The sequence below is a fragment of the Bos taurus genome, chromosome 1, assembly GCF_002263795.3.
Source record: "Bos taurus isolate L1 Dominette 01449 registration number 42190680 breed Hereford chromosome 1, ARS-UCD2.0, whole genome shotgun sequence".
NCBI lineage: Eukaryota > Metazoa > Chordata > Mammalia > Artiodactyla > Bovidae > Bos > Bos taurus.
The window spans coordinates 132,167,149-132,183,697 of record NC_037328.1 but is presented as its reverse complement, the minus strand read 5'-3'; the positions used below and the strand labels follow the sequence as shown (position 1 = coordinate 132,183,697).

General features: G+C 47.6%; 1 protein-coding gene across 1 annotated transcript in view; it reads left to right on the top strand.

Moving 5' to 3' along the window:
• Positions 1 to 16,315, top strand: part of IL20RB (interleukin 20 receptor subunit beta) — a 39,850-nt gene extending 23,535 nt beyond the window's left edge. Inside the window, 5 exon segments of the mRNA NM_001102175.3 lie at positions 107 to 231; positions 2,395 to 2,487; positions 2,489 to 2,546; positions 6,727 to 6,869; positions 15,371 to 16,315. Of these exon segments, the coding sequence (NP_001095645.1) occupies positions 107 to 231; positions 2,395 to 2,487; positions 2,489 to 2,546; positions 6,727 to 6,869; positions 15,371 to 15,478 (527 nt within the window). The 3' untranslated portion in view covers positions 15,479 to 16,315.
• Positions 16,316 to 16,549: the final 234 nt, after the last annotated feature.

The following is a 16,549-nucleotide window of genomic DNA, read 5'->3' as shown; positions in this document are numbered from 1 at the left end:
CCCATGAGCCTGGCGTGTTTCCACTGATGGTTTGGTCATGGTCTCCCTGGACAGAAATCAGTCCTGTCTGGGACTGGCTTTGACTCTCCCCTTGTCTTGCCAACAGCCATCCTCACCCCGCCTGGGATGGAGATCACCATGGACGGCTTCCACCTGCTTATTAAGCTGGAAGATCTGGGGCCCCATTTTGAGTTCTTCGTGTCCTACTGGAGAAGGGAGCCCGGTGCCAAGGTGAGACTTGCAGCCTGGGCCTTCGAGTTAGACTTTGGAGAAGCTCTGAGAGCTGGATGAGGAAGGCTGGCCCCTGCAGTGCCTGCTGTCTGGGGTGGCCAGAGGATGAGCAGGCCTGGGTGAAATGAAGGCACACAGGAATCGGTGTAGGCTGACAATGCTGGCAGCATCAAACTCAAAGGACTGCCTTCGTCCCACCCAGACTTTAGCTGGAAGCCGTCTTAGGACATATTCGCTGAAGTAGAGGGGCCACCTCCTGGCTTTAAACTCTGTCGTAGTTGGATCCACAATACCTGTGCAATGCATTTCTTCTCTCCCATCAGCATGTCTTCTCAGCCATTCTTCCTGCTGTTTAGGGGCAGCAGACAGGACTGTTGCAGATCAACTGGATGATTTCATAAGTATACGAGGCTGGTCCCAGCTTCTTGAGGGTGTGCATCTGGGCTGGGTGCAGAATTCGGGGCAGAGAGCCAGAAGCTAGCTAATAAACAACCCTAATTGTGAGCCAATGGGCCACCGGGAATGCCTAGATGGGGCACGGCCCCTCCCTGTGGGGTGGGTGCTGCAGGCCAGGCTGGGTGGGAGGTCAGCTCTCTCAGAGGGAGTGCCTGAGCTGCGGCAGCAGAAGGCATGAAGTGTGGGTGCACCTATGGAGCCCTGTCCAAGCTGAAACAGTGATAAAACCCACTCGAATCAGCGCAGGGAAAAGTAGGCTCTGTCACAAGGATTGCTGTTGTTTAGTCACTCAGTTGTGTCTGATTCTTTGCGCCCCATGGAATATAGCCCATCAGGTCAGGTTCCTCTGTCCATGCGATTTCCCAGGCAAGAACACTGGAGTGGGTTGTCATTTCCTTCTCCAGGGGATCTTTCTGACCCAGGGATTGAACTTGCATTTCCTGCATTGGCAGGAGGATTCTTTACCACTGAGTCACCCGAGAAGCCCTGCCACAAGGATTAACACGGTGCTGTCGGGGGCTCTCACAGAATCTGTGACTGGAGCAGGCCCAGAGCCAGGCTGCTGCACAGCCTCGCTCACCCAGAGGCCCCCGTCCACCTGGGGAGCCCTTGCTTCCCCCTGGGGTCCTCTCTATGTGCTCTGTCCGTGGCCCTCACCCCAGCTTGCCCTGACCCCTCATCACTCCTTCCCGTGAGTGCCTTTGGTTGCGACTGACTCCCCTCACCATGTCCTCTCCCCTTGGTCCCTGCTTCTGGCTGGGTATTCAGTTCCTCAATACCAGTTCCCAGGACAAGAAATCTGACTGGGCCTGCTGATTTTATCAGGCCAAGCCTAGGGGTTGCCAGATGTTGGCTGGCCTTTGATAGACCCTTCTCTGGCCAAGGGTACCCCTGAGCTAATGCCAGGACATGCGCCCCACCACATGCCCCTGGAAGGGGAGTAGCCACGGTTCCTAGCATTTACTCCTGCTGGGTCAGGGCCCAGTGGTAGGGCCTGGCACTGCGAGCCAGGCGGATGCAGTCATGTGGGAGCAGATTGGGGCCTGGGCTGCAGGGAACGGGCAGGTCCCTCAGGTTCTTTGGGAGAGGAGCACCTGCCCTGAGTCACCTGGGCTTGGCCCAGACAAGCCTCTGCAGGTCTCAGGGGTGGCAGAGGTGGAGGGCTGTGCAGATGGACGGACAGACAGTGGATGGGTGCATGCATGAGGAGGCACTGCCCACTGGCTGAAGTGCTCCTCTTCACTGACCCTCTGGAAGTCATGGCCGGGCCAAGCACCCAGTCAGCTTTCTGTCGAATATGAGCCTATCAGAGAGGCCTCCCCGAGCCACTCTGCTGGTGCCTCCTCGTCACTCTCTACCTGCTAGTCCTGCTCCATGATTCCTCATAACTCTCATCACCACCTGATGTGTGTTATCAATGGTCTGGCTTCCTCATATATGACATAAGCTCTGCGAGGGCAGGAACTTTTTGTTCTCTTCGGTGCTGGGTGTCCCTGTTTTGTTCAGTGCCTGAGACTGTGCATGGCACACAATACGTGCTAAATAAATGAGTAATTTTTTAAAAATGAGTGAATGAATAAATGAAAGAATGAGAGGAACATTATGTAAGCATGCTGGAAAGGAAGTATTGACAGCTTTCCTTCCCTCCTCCTCTCCCTTTCCTGGCCTGCTTCACTCAGGGTGTGACTGTTCTCTGGTTTCCTAAAGGAACACATCAAAGTGGTGAGGCCGGGGGTCCTTCCCGTGTACCTGGAGACGGTGGAGCCCGGGGCGGCATACTGTGTGAAGGCCCGGACGTTTCGTGAAGGCCATCGGGCGGCACAGTGCCTTCAGCCCGACAGAATGTGTCAAGGTGCAAGGTAAGGCAGCCTGCCTGCCCTCCTGGGGCTGCACAGCGCCTGCTACTTCCTCTGGCTCTGAGTCTCCCCTTGGTTTCCCTGACCTGCTCCCCCAGGCTGCATGGGTTCTGGTGGTGAAACTGTGCTGTGTCCTAATCCCCACCCCAATCCTGAGGTGAAAGTCCACCCTCGGGCTGGGTGGGGGTCCCTTGGCAGCTGTCTGGCACGCTTTCTCCCTGAAAGCTTCCGAGGCCTGAGGACAGACTTTGCAAAGCTGGTTGACCAGGTGGCCGCTGCCTGCGAATCAGGGGCCAGTGCAGGTGAGGCGGCTGGGGCCCTTGAAGGTCAGACCTTGTGAGGGGGTGCCCACTGTGTAGCACAGCTCTCAGCTGGGAGGGGCCTGACGGAAAGTCTGTAGAATCCTCTTCTTTAATTTTTTTCCCTTAAATTTTTTATGGTCTACAAACCTACAATGAAAATGAACAAAATGAAACCCCATATCCCATGATTCTGCCATACAGACACTGCTAGTGACATTTGTGTATAGCTTTTTAGTTTTTAAAATATAACTTTGAATATTTGGTACATATATATTTCAAAAAATATGATAAGAATTTGGAATTGGCTTCCTCCTCCTCTTCCTCATCCATGTCATTCCTATCCACTCCCCCATAGGGGTTAGCTCTTTGTATATCTTTCTGAAAACTTCCCAATGCATTTACAAGTAAATGGAAATAAATTATTATATATGTTTCTTCTTTTTAGCACAAATGGTAGCATACTCTGTGCACTGTTCTGGATCTTTTTATAGATCTTCTGGATCTATAAAGTCTTTTTCACTTTCTACATATTATAGATTTTTTCATATCTAAAAAAGAATTTCTTTAACCTTCTTTTACTAGCTACCTAGTTTTCCATTGTGTGTTGTATACCTATAACTAATTTAACTACCCCTCTATTGAGGGGTGGGCTTCTCTGGTGGCTCAGCAGCAAAGAATCTGCCTGTAAGGCAGAAGACACAGGAGACGGGGATTTGATCCCTGGGTTGGGAAGATCCCCTGGAGGAGGGCGTGGCAACCCACTCCAGGATTCTTGCCTGGAGAATCCCATGGACAGAGGAGCCTGTCAGACTATAGTCTGTAGAGTAGCAAAGAGTTGGAGATGACTGAAGCAACTGAGCTCACGTGCGCGGTATTGAGAGCTATTTAGGATTTTTCCTGATATTTTGCTATTATAGCCAATGCTCTCATTAGTTACCTGGTACATAGATCACTTGCTGGTGTATGTGAAGGATAAATTCCTGGCAGCAGAGTTGCTGGGTTGAAGGGATACACATTTGAATTTTGACTGCTGTTTCCAAATTATCCTCTAAAGGGGTGTTATCCTTCATGTAGACATATGTTCCAGTTGTATTATACATATGTTTTGTGTCTGCTTTTTCACAAATATCATATTAAAACATTTTTCATGAAGACTTTCTGATTACCATTTTATACTATTTTTTAGAACCATGTAGGTCAAGCTTGTTAAAAAAAATTCAAACAACAGAGAAGTATGTAGAGTAAGAAGTGTGCATATGTGTGTATGAGCTCAGTTGCTCAGTCGTGTCTGACTCTTTTGTGAGCCCATGGACTATAGCCGGCCAGACTCCTCTGTCCCTGGAATTTTCCAGGCAAGAATCCTGGAGTGGGTTGCCATTTCGTCCTCCAGGTGATCCTCCTGATCCAAGTTTTCCATTCTCCCCACACCATTGAGGAGGTTTCCTTTGGCAAGTGTGGTGTTTAATTTTGCAATCATCGTGTGAGGCCAGAACTCACCAGCACAGCTGGGACTGTACTGTGCTTACTGCTCCGCACCACCCGTGCCGTCACTTGGTATTGCTGTTGTGAACGTCTGTTCACGTCAGCACCTATGGATCTACCTCGTTTTAAAGATGCATAACAAGCCGCTGTGTGGATGTGTCACAATACGTGTAACAGAACCCTGCAACTAGGTGTATTCTGTGCTCCCCAGTGTTTTGTGACTGCCACCCATGCTGCAGTGGACACGCCTGTGCATATTATGTGTCCTAATTCTCAAGGAGATGCAACCAGTCCACTCTAAAGGAGATCAGCCCTGGGTGTTCTTTGGAAGGAATGATGCTAAAGCTGAAACTGCAGTACTTTGGCCACCTTGTGCGAAGAGTTGACTCATTGGAAAAGACTCTGGTGCTGGGAGGGATTGGGGGCAGGAGGAGAAGGGGACGACAGAGGATGGGATGGCTGGATGGCATCACTGACTCAATGGACATGAGTTTGAGTGAACTCTGGGAGTTGGTGATGGACATGGAAGCCTGGCGTGCTGTGATTCATGGGGTCGCAAAGAGTCGGACACGACTGAGCGACTGAACTGAACTGAACTGAATTCTCATTTTAATAGCTAACCTCCTGACCTGCCATGCTGATATTTGATGATGTAGTAAATCATCCTCTACTTGGGGATATTTAGGTCATTTCCATCTGCTTTTTAAAGAAAATTATTTAGTTTTTGTCTGTGCTGGGTCTTCCTTGCTGCATGTGGGATTTCTCTAGTTGCGCCAAGCAGGGGCTGTGCTCTACGTGCGGTGCTCAGGCTTCTCATTGCAGTGGCTTCTCTTGTTGCAGAGCATGGGGTCTCAGTAGTTGCGGCTTGTGGGCTCTAGAGCACAGGCTCAGTAGCTGTGGCACATGGGCTTAATGGTTCAGTGTCATATAGGATCTTCCCAGACCAGGGATCAAACCCATGTCCCCTGCATTGGCAGGTGGATTCCTAACCACTGGCCTACTCCTGGAAGTACCCATTTCCATCTGCTTTTGAAGATGATGTTCATTTTCACTGATTCATTCATTCATTCAGTGAATAATTACTGAGCACTGTCACTGGGATATAGCAGACAAGTCCCTGCCCTCACTGAGCTTACCTTCTAGTTGAGTAGACAGACAAGTAAGCAAATGCAATGGTTTCCCGTCGTGGCTCGTGCTATGAGGGAATGCACCAGAACATGCTGGGGTGGAGGGAGGTGCAGGTGTGCTGCTGTGGGCTCTGCGGACAGCTGGTTATGAAGCTGAGGCTCTAATCTAGACGTTGCTGTGAATTGCTTTATGTGTATGTTTTGTCCTCTTTGGAGTTATTCTTGGGAATCTACTCAGAGGAGGGGATGAAAGAGTCTGAACATTTGTGTGTCTCCTGATGCGTGCTGTGTGCTCAGTCACTCAGTCGTGTTTGACTCTTTTGCAACCCCGTGGACTATACCCCACCAGGCTCCTCTTTTCATGGGGTTTTCTAGGCAAGAATACTGGAGTGGGCTGCCATTTCCTTCTCCAGGGGGTCTTCCTGACCCACGGATTGAACCCACGTCCCCTGCATTGGCAGGCAGAATCTTTACCACGGAGCCTCCTGGGAAGCCCCGTCTCTTGATGTGTGCTGCCAAATAGTTTCCAAAAGCACTGAGGAGACCCTCCCAGCTTCTCTGCAGCTGCATCAGCTGTGCCACCCTTCACACTGTGGGTGAGCAGCCCAGCTCAGAGGGGCTACACGAACAGGATGGAGAGATGGGGAAATAACCCATCCCCCACTTCCACATCTCCAGATGCTCAGACTTGGCACTCTCTGATACATCACTTAGTAGCATTTGGAGCATGGCCCTCCCTGTGTGACTTGGGGTAAGTCACTTCAACCATCGCCAGGACTTAATACATCAGAGTTATTATGTGACTGTGTTCTGAATTCAATATTTTCCTCCGTAATACAGATCAACGCCAAGAGAAAATTGTGAAGCACACTTTGTTTTCAGTTACCGCCCAGCTCCCTTCTGGGCTGTGCTCTTGGGCACCGCCCCCTCATCCTGCCTGGGGGCCTGGCTCTCTGCCTTCCTTCTGGCAGTGGTGCCAAGGTGTGTGCAAACACAGCTAGTGCTTAATGCACGAGGCTCCTCCCTTTTCCTTCCCAAGAAAAAGACTGTAATCTTCCTTGGCTTTCTGGAAACCAATCTGGATTCTAGAAAAACGATTGAATGGTGGTCACTCTTGTCCCTGGGGCATATGTCAGATCTCAGGGTGCCGGAGTCTGCTTTCTTGATCCGTCTGCAGAGCCAATCCCGGGAAGGCCAGGGAGGCCCAGGACTGGTGAGTGAGTTGGTCTTCAGGGCTGTCTCCTAAGCCGGTTCCTGTCTTTCTGTTTTCAGGAGAGGCCCTGCCTCTGGCGCTGGCCCTGTTTGCCTTCGTGGGCTTCATGCTGATCCTGGTGGTGGCGCTGCTCTCCGTCTGGAAGATGGGCCGGCTGCTCCGGCACTCCTGCTGCCCCGTGGTGATGCTCCCCGACACCTTGGTAACTGCTCTTCTTCCTTTCAGTGTGATGCGCTGTCCAGATGTCATCTGGGCCTGAGCCAGGCATGGACCTCCGCTTCGTGGGTTTACAAGCATTTGCACCAAGAAGGGAGAAGGACCTCCCTTCTAATCAGCGGGGCTGGGAGACCACCCTTCTGGGTGGAGGTTGGCCTCCCCCAGGCTCCCATCAGGCCTCTGCTGCTTGCCCCTAGGGCCTGGCACAGCCAAGGCAGCAGGTGTGAAGCCCAGCCCAGGAGCTCAGCGTTCCAGGAATCATGCACAGTCTTACCCTGAGGACTGGCATGCCAGGCCTTCTTTGCCCCCTCCCATCATTGTAACAGCAGCTACATCCAGAAACATGTTCCAACACAACAGAGTCAATTCATACACCAAGAGTGTCCTGGGTTCTTGGGGTGAGGCGCACGTGTGTGAGTGTGGGGCATGTGGACAGTGCTTCGCCTTTGGCTGGGGCAGGGGAACTATCCGCACCTGCCCAGTGACTACCCAAGGTGAAGGGTCCCCACAGCTCACAAGCCAGGAGGACCCTGGGCCATCGATCTGAGTCTCCCAGTTGGGGCAGGCCCTGTGTGCTTTGCAGGGGTGGGGGAAATGCAAAGCAGGCCTCCAGAGCTCCCTCCGTGTTGCATCTGTACAGAACTTCAGGAGTACAAGGAAAGCCCTCAAATGACAAGCGCTCCTAGGAATCCTAATGCATTCTGTTCTTGTTGCTGTTCAGTCTCTAAGTCATTTCCAACTCTTTGCCACCCCATGGATTGCAGCATGCCAGGCTCCTCTGTCCTCCGCTATCTCCTGGATTTTGCTCAAATTCATGTCCATTGAATCAGTAATGCTATCTAATCGTTTCATCCTCTTTTTAAAAATTTTTTTTACTTTACAATATTGTATTGGTTTTGCCATACATCAACATGAATCCACCACGGGTGTACACGTGTTCCGCATCCTGAACCCCCCTCCCACCTCCCTCCCCATACCATCCCTCTGGGTCATCCCAGTGCACCAGCCCCAAGCTTCCTATATCCTGCATTGAACCTGGACTGGCGATTTGTTTCTTATATGATATTATACATGTTTTAATGCCATTCTCCCAAATCATCCCCCCTCCCCTCCCACAGAGTCAAAAGACTGTTCTATACATCTGTGTCTCTTTTGCTGTCTCGCATACAGGGTTGTTTTTCCAGCTTTCTAAATTCCATATATATGCATTAGTATACTGTATTGGTGTTTTTCTTTCTGGCTTACTGCACTCTGTATAATAGGCTCCAGTTTCATCCACCTCATCAGAACTGATTCAAATGTATTCTTTTTAATGGCTGAGAAATACTCCATTGTGTATATGTACCACAGCTTTCTTTATCCATTCATCTGCTGATGGACATCTAGGTTGCTTCCATGTCCTGGCTATTATAAACAGTGCTGCGATGAACATTGGGGTACACATGTCTCTTTCAATTCTGGTTTCCTCAGTGTGTATGCCCAGCAGTAGGATTGCTGGGTCGTATGGCAGTTCTATTTCCAGTTTTTTAAGGAATCTCCACACTGTTCTCCATAGTGGCTGTACTAGTTTACATTCCCACCAGCAGTGTAAGAGGGTTCCCTTTTCTCCACATCCTCTCCAGCATTTATTGCTTGTAGGCTTTTGGATCGCAGCCATTCTGACTGGTGTGAAATGGTACCTCATTGTGGTTTTGATTTGCATTTCTCTGATAATGAGTGATGTTGAGCATCTTTTCATGTGTTTGTTAGCCATCTGTATGTCTTCTTTGGAGAAATGTCTGTTTAGTTCTTTGGCCCATTTTTTGATTGGGTCGTTTATTTTTCTGGAATTGAGCTGCAGGAGTTGCATTTCATCCTCTGCCACCTTCGCCTTCTGCCTTCAATCTTTCCCAGCATCAGGGTCTTTTCCAATGAGTCGGCTCTTCACACTAGGTGACCAAAGTATTGGAGTTTCAGCTTCTGCATCAGTCCTTCCAATGAATATTCAGGGTTGATTTCCTTTAGGATTGACTGATTTGATCTCCTTTCAGTCCAGGGGACTCTCAACCTTCTGGGAAAATCCAAACAACTGAGATGAGACCAGAGACACGAGATTCTGTGAGAGGATGTCCACTTGGGTCCATGGAAGATAAATGCCATGATCCTTGACCCCCTTTTGCTCCTCTGTTCTCCTTACCATCCCTCCTACATCATTCCAGTGTCTTCTACATGCATTCCTTTCCATAAGGCTTTTAATTTCTATTCTGTTTTCCCCCAGATTTTAACGTGGACAATTTCTCTGAGTATATGCATTTCCTGCAGTGCTGTGTGAGAAATAGATCGCTAGTGTCCATCAAACCCCAAACAAGTTCTGGAGCTGCACACCTCCACTGACATCTCTCCTCATCCTCAGCTTTGACTTTAGTACAGGCTAGCTGCACTTCGGGAGAAGCCAATGGCAACCCACTCCAGTACTCTTGCCTGGAAAATCCCATAGATGGAGCAGCCTGGTAGGCTGCAGTCCATGGGGTCGCTAGGAGTTGGACACTACTGAGTGACTTCACTTTCACTTTTCACTTTCATGCATTAGAGAAGGAAATGGCAACCTACTCCAGTATTCTTGCCTGGAGAATCCCAGGGATAGGTGAGCCTGGTGGGCTGCCATCTATGGGGTCGCACAGAGTCGGACATGACTGAAGCAACTTAGTAGCAGCAGCAGCAGAAGCTGCATTTCAGCATTGGCCTTAGTCATAGATAATCCTCCAAACTATTAAAAAGCAGCTTCCAGCCAACCTTGCAAAATCCATGCATCTTTCCAATTAAACCATGGAAAATTACCAAGTGGAAATCCTTGAGAGTCTTCAACAAGTCCTATTGAGCTTGTAAGTGTTTTAACTCTTTGGATTAAACATTTCATGTCTACATCTGTAATTTTATACTTGGTGATGGTTGCACTTTGAAATATACCATTAAGAATGCCTTTCCATTCAACTTTATATCACCAAGGAACAGTCTAAAGCAAAAATATATATGCAAGGAGAATTATATTAAGACTGCTTGGTGTGTGTTCCCTATTTTAAAATATAATGTGTTTTCCTTGTCTTTTATCCATAATTGCGTCATGGAGATGGAGGCTTTGGTGCTAAAGGTCTTAGTTTCCTTCTGTGACTCACTTTATTCTTTGTCTTCTTGCTGTCACATTCCACTGTAAATGTGGGGAGCAAACATCAAGATGGCCCCAAGTTCAGTTCAGTTCAGTCACTCAGTTGTGTCTGACTCTTTGCGAACCCATGAATTGTAGCACGCCAGGCCTCCCTGTCCATCACCAACTCTCAGAGTTCACTCAAACTCATGTCCATCGAGTTGGTGATGCCATCCAGCCATCTCATCCTCTGTCGTTCCCTTCTCTTCCTGCCCCCAATCCCTCCCAGCATCAGAGTCTTTTCCAATGAGTCAACTCTTCGCACGAGGTGGCCAAAGTACTGGAGTTTCAGCTTTAGCATCATTCCTTCCAAAGAAATCCCAGGGCTGATCTCCTTCAGAATGGACTGGTTGGATCTCCTTGCAGTCCAAGGGACTCTCAAGAGTCTTCTCCAACACCACAGTTCAAAAGCATCAATTCTTCGGCGCTCAGCTTTCTTCACAGTCCAACTCTCATATCCATACATGACCATTGGAAAAACCATAGCTTTAACTAGACGGACCTTTGTTGGCAAAGTAATGTCTCTGCTTTTGAATATGCTATCTAGGTTGGTCATAACTTTCCTTCCAAGGAGTAAGCATCTTTTAATTTCATGGCTGCAGTCACCATCTGCAGTGATTTTGGAGCCCCAAAAAATAAAGTCTGACACTGTTTCCACTGTTTCCCCCTCTATTTGCCATGAAGTGATGGGACCGGATGCCATGATCTTAGTTTTCTGAATGTTGAGCTTTAAGCCAACTTTTTCACTCTCCACTTTCACTTTCATCAAGAGGCTTTTGAGTTAGTCATCTCCAAATTGAGATATGCATCAATGGACTACCCCAAGTCTGACTTTGTGTGCTTCATAGAAAGTGGAGTCTGTGAACAGAAACAGACTCAGAGACTCAAAGAATGAACTTATGGTTTCCAGGGGGACGTGATACTTAGGGAGTTTGGGATGGACAGGTACTCACTGCTATATTTAAAATGGATAACTGCCAAGGACCTACTGTGTAGCACATGGAACTCTACTGAATGTTATGTGGCAGCCTGAATAAGAGGGGAGTTTGGGGGAGAACGGACAAATGTATATGTATGGCTGAGTTCCTTTGCTGTCCACCGGAAGCTATCACAACATTGTTAATTGGCTAAAAGTCACTTCAGTCATGTACGACTCTTTGTGACCCTATAGCCCGCCAGGCTCCTGTGTCCATGAGATTCTCCAGGCATGAATAATAATCGAACGGTTCTATGAAGACCTACAAGACCTTTTAGAACTAACACCCAAAAAAGATGTCCTTTTCATTATAGGGACTGGAATGCAAAAGTAGGAAGTCAAGAAACACCTGGAGTAACAGGCAAATTTGGCCTTGGAATACGGAGTGAAGCAGGTCAAAGACTAATAGAGTTTTGCCAAGAAAATGCACTGGTCATAACAAACACCCTCTTCCAACAACACAAGAGAAGACTCTATACATGGACATCACCAGATGGTCAACACCAAAATCAGATTGATTATATTCTTTGCAGCCAAAGATGGAGAAGCTCTATACAGACAGCAAAAACAAGACCAGGAGCTGACTGTGGCTCAGACCATGAACTCCTTATCACCAAATTCAGACTTCAATTGAAGAAAGTAGGGAAAACCACTAGACCATTCAGGTATGACCTAAATCAAATCCCTTATGATTATACAGTAGAAGTGAGAAATAGATTTAAGGGCCTAGATCTGATAGATAGAGTGCCTGATGAACTATGGAATGAGGTTCATGACATTGTACAGGAGACAGGGATCAAGACCATCCCCATGGAAAAGAAATGGAAAAAAGCAAAATGGCTGTCTGGGGAGGCCTTACAAATAGCTGTGAAAAGAAGAGAAGCAAAAAACAAAGGAGAAAAGGAAAGATATAAACATCTGAATGCAGAGTTCCAAAGAATAGCAAGAAGAGATAAGAAAGCCTTCTTCAGCGATCAATGCAAAGAAATAGAGGAAAACAACAGAATGGGAAAGACTAGGGATCTCTTCAAGAAAATCAGAGATACCAAAGGAACATTTCATGCAAAGATGGGCTTGATAAAGGACAGAAATGGTACGGACCTAACAGAAGCAGAAGATATTAAGAAGAGATGGCAAGAATACACAGAAGAACTGTAGAAAAAAGATCTTCACAACCCAGATAATCACAATGGTGTGATCACTGACCTAGAGCCAGACATCCTGGAATGTGAAGTCAAGTGGGCCTTAGAAAGCATCACTACGAACAAAGCTAGTGGAGGTGATGGAATTCCAGTGGAGCTATTCCAAATCCTGAAAGATGATGCTGTGAAAGTGCTGCACTCAATATGCCAGCAAATTTGGACAACTCAGCAGTGGCCACAGGACTGGAAAAGGTCAGTTTTCATTCCAATCCCAAAGAAAAGCAATGCCAAAGAATGCTCAAACTACCACACAATTGCACTCATCTCACATGCTAGTAAATAATGTTCAAAATTCTCCAAGCCATGCTTCAGCAATACATGAACCGTGAACTTCCAGATGTTCAAGCTGGTTTTAGAAAAGGCAGAGGAACCAGAGACCAAATTGCCAACATCCACTGGATCATGAAAAAAGGAAGAGAGTTCCAGAAAAACATCTATTTCTGCTTTATTGACTATGCCAAAGCCTTTGACTGCGTGGATCACAATAAACTGTGGAAAATCCTGAAAGAGATGGGAATACCAGACCACCTGACCTGCCTCTTGAGAAATTTGTATGCAGGTCAGGAAGCAACAGTTAGAACTGGACATGGAACAACAGACTGGTTCCAAATAGGAAAAGGAGTACATCAAGGCTGTATATTGTCACCCTGTTTATTTAACTTATGTGCAGAGTACATCATGAGAAATGCTGGGCTGGAAGAAGCACAAGCTGGAATCAAGATTGCCAGGAGAAATATCAATAACCTCAGATATGCAGATGACACCACCCATATGGCAGAAAGTGAAGAGGAACTAAAAAGCCTCTTTGTGAAGGTGAAAGAGGAGAGTGAAAAAGTTGGCTTAAAGCTCAACATTCAGAAAACGAAGACCATGGCATCTGGTCCCATCACTTCATGGGAAATAGAGGGGGAAACAGTGGAAACAGTGTCAGACTTTATTTTTTTGGGCTCCAAAATCACTGCAGATGGTGATGGTGACTGTAGCCATGAAATTAAAAGATGCTTCCTCCTTTGAAGAAAAGTTATGACCAACCTAGATAGTATATTGAAAAGCAGAGACATTACTTTGCCAACAAAGGTCCGTCTAGTTAAGGCTATGGTTTTTCCAATGGTCATATATGGATATGAGAGTTGGACTGTGAAGAAAGCTGAGCGCCAAAGAATTGATGCCTTTGAACTGTGGTGTTGGAGAAGACTCTTGAGAGTCCCTTGGACTGCAAGGAGATCCAACCAGTCCATTCTGAAGGAGATCAGCCCTGGGATTTCTTTGGAAGGAATGATGCTAAAGCTGAAACTCCAGTACTTTGGCCACCTCGTGCGAAGGGTTGACTCATTGGAAAAGGCTCTGATGCTGGGAGGGATTGGGGGCAGGAGGAGAAGGGGACGACAGAGGATGAGATGGCTGAATGGCATCACTGACTCGATGGACGTGAGTCTGAGTGAACTCTGGGAGTTGGTGATGGACAGGGAGGCCTGGTGTGCTGCGATTCATGGGGTTGCAAAGAGTCGGACACGACGGAGCGACTGAACTGACTGATAAAATACACAATAGATTTTGAAGGTAGTACAAGGAGAGTGTAAAATAGTTTATTAATATTTTATATTGATTATATATTGAAATAGCATTAAAAAATAAAGTATATTATTAAAATTAATTTTACCTATTTCTTCTTAGTTTATAAAATGTGCTACTAGAGGATTTTTAATTGCACAGGTAGCTCCCAGCACATTTCCGTTGGACAGCGCTGCTGTAGAGTTTAAGAAACAATCAGGTATAAGCACTGCAGATGTAGGTAGCCAGCATCCTGAGAATGAGTGGACCATCAGTGTGAACTGATGGCGGGCTCCACACTGACATCCTGTTTGGTGAGCCCTGCTTGTACACTGTCCTGCCCATTATTTGCCGAGCCCTGAAGCCACTTCTTTGCAAACAAGATCCAGAGCAACTCTCTTGATGAAGCTGTTGTCTCCTGGGCACTGGGGTGGAGGAAATCATTGGTGCCCACCTGTCTGTGCCCATGTGCCACTCTTCAGAGTAATGATGAGCAGAGCTTCAGGAGAAGCTGTTTAAGAGTCAAGTGAGTCTGTTGGAAGTGACTGAGTTAGCAACAGTGGAGGGAGTTACCCTGAAAGGAAGATACCTGCATTTTTACCATCAGTTATGATGATGTAGGAAATGGCACCCCACTCCAGTACTTTTGCCTGGAAAATTCCATGGATAGGGGAACCTTGTAGGCTGCAGTCCATGGGGTCGCGAAGAGTGGGACACAACTGAGTGACTTCACTTTCACTTTTCACTTTCATGCATTGGAGAAGGAAATGGCAACCCACTCCAGGGTTCCTGTCTGGAGAATCCCAGGGATGGGGGAGCCTGGTGGGGTGCCGTCTATGGGGTCACACAGAATCAGACACAATTGAAGCGACTTAGCAACAGCAGCAGCATGATGATGTATTGGGGTCACTGGGAGAAGATGGCAAGAAAGTGAAATACTAGTAGGAAGGGACTTTTGTTTATGGAGCACCATCCTTGGAGCGGACACCCTGCTGGTGCTGTTTGTAGAGCGCCTTGGACGAGGTCACTATTCTCAGAGCTCTCTGGTGGAAGAAGGCTAGATTTTTGGAACCAGCACTACATGCTGGACTTTTGTGGGGCAGTGTCCCTGAGGAGGCAGGGCCCCAAGAGATCCACTGGTCAGTGACCTGGGAGATGATCTCAGTAAAATGGCAAGCCCATGCTCTAGGGGTTAGAATTGTCTTTTTTTGTTTGTTTGTTTTTAAGTTTATTTATTTGACTGCATTGGGTCTTGGTTGCAGTACGTGGGATCTTTGTTGTGGCTCAGAGACTCACTAATTGCGGCTCATTCCAGAGTGTGTGGGTTCAGTAGTTGTGAGGCATGGGTTTAGTGGCTCTGAGGCACATGAAATCTTACTTCCCTGATCAGGGACTGAACCTAAGTCCCCTGCATTGGAAGGCAGATTCTTAACAACTGGACCACTAGGGAAGTCTCTTTGGGCTTTTTTTGCTGCTAGAAAATTAATGAGTCAAATAGTTGGGATTTTTGATGATACTCTCTTCAACTCTGACTATGACTATTAACCTAATGAATATGAATGAAAATTGTCTTTCAGAAAATAACAAATTCACCCCAGAAGTTAATCAGCTGCAGAAAAGAAGAGGTAGAAGCCTGTGTGACCTCAGGGCTCTCTTCTGAGGAGCTCCTCAAGGCCTGGATCTAGCAGATGAAGCGGAGAAATCTGGGCTGCCGGACGCAGAAACCACGAGGGGAAAGGCCGCGCTTCTTTTCCTTCAAGGACAAAAGAGAAGAGAAGAGCCTGCCATGTCCACGTCTAGAAGCGGCTGTCAGAGGCAGGGTGGTATGGCTGATGGAGTGCGAAGAGGGGGTCAGGGGATGTGACCTCCAACACTCGATCTCTGCCATCTACTAGCAGGATGACTCTGGGGGAAAATGACTTAGTCTCTCTGCTCCTCTGTGCAATGGTTAACTACTTGACCATTAAACTGTATGTGTATATATATATCCATATTATCTCTCTGCCACTTGCAGAGCTGTCAGGAAATTGGCAACATTGTACACTGTGATTAGTTCTGCTTTTCTGAAGAGCAGCAGGTCCATGTGTAACAGGGATGATCAGAGACTACACAAGCAATGGCCACTTTCCTGGAGGAAACTTTGAAGACGAAAGGAAGGGTGGGTACAACGAGGTTGATTTCACTTCAAGCCAAATGCCTGTGCTTGCATGTGGGCTAAGTCACTTCAGTCGTGTCTGACTCTTTGTGACTCTGTAGACTGTAGCCCGCCTGTTCAGAGGTGACTGAATGGCTCAGCCAGCAATAAGATCTGTGGCCTAGAGGGAGACTACAGCCCCACTGAAAATGGGCCTGTGCAGGGTGAATAGGGTGTTCACGCTGAGGACAGCAGCTGAAATGAGTGTGTATGATGAGATGAGACTGCAAAAGGCTGTCGATCGTAAATGTAATGTTTTCTGTGCTCCTTTTTCCTTTGGAGTTGTTACAGTACAGCATGAAAAATAAAAAGAGGTCACCTTGGGGAATTATTTTGGTTTCTTCCAAAACAGTGGTCTTTAGGGTTCGAGTTACATCATCAACCTTGAGTCCAGGCTGCATGAAGGCCACCTTTGGTTAGGATGTAAGCCCAGGTAGGGGATGGAGCAGGGGTAGAGTCGGGGACAGCATCTGGCTGCATGGGGGCTCTGACTGAGGCAAGGTGCTCCTGGCTATTCCTGGGGGCCTCACACTACAGGAAATCCCTTGGGGAACTCTTTTAA